We start from the raw sequence: 4,985 nt of genomic DNA, 5'->3' as shown, positions 1-4,985 counted from the left end.
GGGGGGGGGGGGGGGGAGGGGGGGGCATGGAGCGGTACGAGCCGCATTAACGGTGATGGAAGAAAAATAAAAAGACCCCCTATAGGGTGTAGAACAGTAGGTGCCTGCCATGCGTTACATGCTCTTCCCTATGTAATGCTAATGGCAGGCCCCAATAAACAAATCATTTAAATCAATTTTGAAATGGAAAATACGTTTTTCATCTTAAATGAAAAATGTTTATATTTCTGTGCAATTTTGGCTTAATTACACCTCTGATTGTTATTCTTTCAAAAAATGGCCTTTTTGAGTCCAGTTACCAATTAATCAATTACTAAATTAGTTCATGATTTTGTCAATTTTCAATTAATCACGATTAATCGCTTCAGCCCTAAATATTACTGACAATATTAAAAACTAAAGTTGACAATATTTAAAATATTTATGTTATCTATTTATTAATTTATGTATTTGTTAATTTTTGTCATTTTGTTTATTTTATTACTCATTTACATCTAAGATATATACTGGTGTATGTAATATTATCTGCATCCTGGAGTGGCTCTGTTTATTGTTAGAAAGTAAATTTCTAAGAAATATTGAGTTTCTGAGACATTCAGAAGAAAATTGGGAAAATAATACTTAGTGTTGAGTTGTTTTAATGTCTTATGCCAGTTGTTTTGAATTATATTAAATTAAATTATGTGACGATTAATTTACTGAAGGTCCCGGTGGACGATGCTGAGGGAGTGCAGGTAGACGCCTGGAGATGCCTTCGCTCTCCAGCCAAGAGCAAATTGACACAAAATTATTTGTAAAACGCTTAATTCTGTTTTTAATAGCAGCAATAATCAGTAGAAATATTAAAGTATCAGTGGCGCTCACCTGGTCTCCTTCTCACTCAGAGTCACTTTTTCTGTGAGGTAGTCAAACAGCTCTCCTCTCCTCATTCTGTCCAGAAAACAAACATAAATCTACAAAATATTCTCACATGTAAATAATATTCCCACTTCATTTCTCTGTTTTGATACTCACAGGTCAAACACTAAAAATATGAATGTTGTGGACTCGTAGGAATCAATCAGGGTGACTGGAGGAAACCAAACAAACAGAAAGCGTTAAAAACAGGGCCGGTCAAAGCATTATGGGGCCCTGAGCAGATTTTCACTGGGGCCCCCAAACCAGCATGTCATTCCAAAGCTACGCTAACACACCTGCTATTATTAGTGTTCCTTGTAACTAGCAGAGTTGGATAGTAACTAGTTACATTTCCTCATTTACTTGAGTAACATTTTTTAAAACAATGTACTTTTAGGAGTATTTTTACTATGCTGTACTTTTTACTTTTACCTGAGTAATTTTATTATGAAGTATCTCTGCTCTTACTGGAGTGAAATTTCTGGATTTTCTACCCACTGAATAAAAAAATTAACATGTTTTAACCAGAATCGCACCAGATAGACACACTGCTGCAGTTTCTGTTAAAGATTCCTAAGTTGTTTTTTTTTGGGGGGGGGGAAAGAACTCAATTGGAAAAATGTCCTTTTTCCTGATTTTTAAATTTTTTTCTATTTATATGAATTTTAGTCCTTAAAATACCAACACTTCCACTTAACTTTATATTTTTGTCTGTCTGATCATGTAACATTTAAATATTAAATGATTGATAAATTGACATTTCGCCAAATATTTTTTACTCTTGAGGAATTTCTTGTGTAGCTACTGTTCACTTTTACTTGAGTAGAAATATGTTGAAGTAGCTATACTCTTCCTTGAGTATAATTGTTGGGTCCTCTGATTATAATAAATGAGATACTGACCAACATTTTGATGTGAAATGATGACAAAATGTAAAATGTTTACTGGTTTTCTCAATTGTTGACTGTGTGGTGTCTTCTGTGTCTTTATTTTTGTGTTTTTATGTTGTAAAGCACTTGTTGCTGAAATGAGATATACAAATAAACTTGACTGATTGAACTCTAAAGATAAGAGAAATAGTTTTTCCATGTTTTGATGGCGTTTGAACGGAACCTACTGATGGAGGAATGGCCCTTCACCATGTTGAGGACCTGGATCTCCTTCAGGGTGGAGCTCTTCACCTCCTCCAGCTGCTGGGCCGTCATCTTCTCGGCTGTGATCTCGATGATCTTCACGGCCAGCTCCTGGCCGGTGTGTCGGTGCACACACCGCCTCACCACGCTGCTCACCCCCCTGCAGAAGCAGCACACACCGGAAAGTACATCATGTTCCCTCCGCCACCAGGCGGGACGCTGAGTCCTAACCCGGCTGCTCAGCTGGACTTACCGGCCGATCACCTCTTTGGGGTCGTACTTCTGGTAGAACTCCTTCGCCCCCACCCAGTCAGGTAATTCATCTCCGAGAACGATGTCCTTGGTCATGATGTGAATCTACAGCAACAAACTCAGGTCACAATTCACAACAAACACCCCGCTAACTCCTGATAACACTCATTTTCTTTTTGTTTTACAATAATCCCAATACGCAGACTTTACCCTTTACGTGTTTACAGCTAACACAAAACTCAACCGCTTAAAAGGAAATTAGAAATACGCCAGTTATCATTTTGGTTGGTCTGGCAGGTTCACTGACCGAGCAGGAAGCAGCTAAAACAGGACACGGTCAAATAAACGACGTCCAGTCAGTTTAATTGATCCACTCCGCTGGAATTCATGACGGTTTGTGACCCGGCAGCTCTGAAACCGACTAAAACTCCCTATTGAGTCCGGAGCAATGTTTACATTCTGGTCAAATTCCTGAAAATCGTTTTTCGCCGGTTTCGACTGGATGTAGTGACACTGACCCCATGTGGCAGGAGATGAGATTGCAGGGCATGGATCCGATCCATAGATCCGAAACTACAAAGATAATTAGCTTGTCGCGTTTAAGTGAGTATATAGCAAAATTATAAAATTATTATTTTTATTTGTATGAAATACAAAGCTATAAACTACGAAGAGAACGGTGAAGCCTAGGTGGCGCTATGTCTCTATGTGTTTAAAACGTAGCCGACGAAGACGCTCTGTCGTCATTTCCTGTTGCGTCCCCCTGAATTATATTCCCACTCGCTGCTGGCGAAGGTGTGTAGCATCGATATTCCTCATTGGCTGTGCTTGTTTTTATTTCTGTTAATGCAAAACATCTCCACCGAATGCTTTATAGCCGTATTTATAATAAGTGAATGAAAACGGGGATAATAAGTGAGTATTTGCGCCACACAAAGGGAGCTGTGTGGCTAACCCGGAGCTAGCTTTAGGATAAATTCAGCGGCAACGTCAAACTGAAATATTAGTTTATGATTAATCAGGTTTGCTGTGTAAAATAAACCGATTTTCAATTTCTTGTTCTTATTAAATGAATTGGGTTTGTGTTTGCCTTATTGCAGCCGCAGGCAGTAACATTGGATTTGAATGGTTTTGTGTGTGTTTCTTCTGTAGGTGAAGGAAAGATGTCGGGTGCCGGGGGAGGGAAGCGGCCCTCGGGAGGGGACAGTCCTCCTGGCCCACCTGAGAAAAAGAGCAAGAAAGAGGAGAAAACCACCACGACGCTTATCGAGCCCATCCGCATAGCGGGAGTCTCCTCCACGGTGGGTCACCGGCTGTCCTGTCTTTCTTTAGCTAGATTCATTATTGTCATTTAAATCTGCACCACCGGTGCACATATGAGCAAAAACTGTTGCAAATGGCAACACGTAAAACACAAACATTCAATATTTAATACTAGGACGTCGTAATAAGCGATAAATAAGTTCATCGATTAAAACAAGCTCAATAATTTCCATTTACATGATTTATTTTCTTTCTACCAAAACTGGATGATGAAAGTCTTCAGTCTGGTGTTTCTTCCTCAGCTACTTTCAAATGTCTTCCAGTTAAATGTTCATTATAATATAAAGTTTATTATTCTTTGAGAATGTGTTCTAATTACATTATATTACTGTAAAATGTTCTCAAAGCAACAATATTATCGTCTATCGCAATAACTTCTGCGGCACTTGATTGTCCAGTAGAATTTGTTATTGTGACATGTCTAATAAATACATATTAAACTATGTAAAAAAAACATCTGAGAAAAAAAATATTTATGTTTAATATAAAAAAATATGTTTTCTTAATATGTACAAGAATGCCACTGCAGGCAGCAGGATGTCAAACGTTTTGTTTTGCATATTAAAGCTTGTTGTAAGTGGAAGTGTAAACGTATTTATATTCCCTCTCTGTTTATCTTCATATTTCTTGCATAAGGCACAAACACATGAACCAAACCCCAAAACACACACAAAAAATAAAATGCTACAGATAAAAAGCTCTGCAGTTACAGAAAATGGAAGCAAAAACCTACAATCAATAAAACAAATGCAGAAAAAAATAAACCCCATGAATGTCTGAGATCAAAATAACATTTATTTCCTCTGGTCATTTTGCTCTAACAGTTTTTTTGTGACTGTTTTGCAGGAGGAAATGGACATGAAGGTGCTGCAGTTTAAGAACAAGAAGCTGTGCGAGCGGCTGGAGCAAAGGCAGGCGATGGAGGACGAGTTACGAGAGAAAATAGAAAAGCTGGAGAAGAGGCAGGCTACCGACGACACGACCCTGCTGATTGTCAACCGGTACTGGTCTCAGGTACGAGCAGGGGTGAAAGTAGCTTTAAATTCTTGGGGGTAATATGACAAAAGTGTGTATACACACACACAGACACACACACACACATAGACACACACACATAGACACACACACACACACACACAGACAAGCTGGTAGCTCTTGAATTGCTACAAAGTAAAGCTGTATCTCCTTCAGCCCACTGGCTGCCATGTGAACCTTGAGACGCCATGAGGCCTAAATCCTGAACATCATGGCATGGAGGCATCCCAGTTTTCCATGTCTGGCATATAACCATTCATTTTAGCTTTTGAACTGGTTCTATTGATCCAGTGTCCAGACAGAGGGATGATCAGTAGTCCAGCATCATGACCTGTTTGTTCAGAA

The 4,985-nt window shown here is 39.0% G+C and overlaps 2 protein-coding genes across 4 annotated transcripts in view; one reads left to right on the top strand and one right to left on the bottom strand.

The window, feature by feature from the left end:
• phkg2 (phosphorylase kinase, gamma 2 (testis)) overlaps nt 1-2,793 on the bottom strand; it is a 9,585-nt gene extending 6,792 nt beyond the window's left edge. Inside the window, exons 1-5 of the mRNA XM_015025219.1 lie at nt 2,590-2,793; nt 2,284-2,387; nt 2,015-2,190; nt 1,015-1,069; nt 865-930 (exon numbers count right to left, since the gene is read on the bottom strand). Coding sequence (XP_014880705.1) covers nt 865-930; nt 1,015-1,069; nt 2,015-2,190; nt 2,284-2,378 — 392 coding nt within the window. The 5' untranslated portion in view covers nt 2,379-2,387; nt 2,590-2,793. The remainder of the gene's footprint in view (nt 1-864; nt 931-1,014; nt 1,070-2,014; nt 2,191-2,283; nt 2,388-2,589) is intronic.
• Nucleotides 2,794-3,009: 216 nt separating this feature from the next.
• The window catches only part of LOC106942048 (E3 ubiquitin-protein ligase BRE1B-like), a 10,780-nt gene continuing 8,804 nt past the window's right edge, over nt 3,010-4,985 (top strand). The window contains exons 1-3 of one of the 3 annotated variants that reach the window (XM_015025226.1): nt 3,010-3,077; nt 3,435-3,583; nt 4,452-4,619. In XM_015025226.1, coding sequence (XP_014880712.1) covers nt 3,446-3,583; nt 4,452-4,619 — 306 coding nt within the window. In that variant the 5' untranslated portion in view covers nt 3,010-3,077; nt 3,435-3,445. The other 2 variants (XM_015025224.1, XM_015025225.1) reach the window with 2 other exon arrangements.

This window comes from Poecilia latipinna, unplaced genomic scaffold, assembly GCF_001443285.1.
Source record: "Poecilia latipinna isolate Pla-1442-1.1 unplaced genomic scaffold, P_latipinna-1.0 Scaffold4007, whole genome shotgun sequence".
NCBI classification, from domain to species: Eukaryota; Metazoa; Chordata; class Actinopteri; order Cyprinodontiformes; family Poeciliidae; genus Poecilia; species Poecilia latipinna.
The sequence above is the reverse complement of the archived record's forward strand: the minus strand, read 5'-3'. Positions and strand labels throughout refer to the sequence as shown.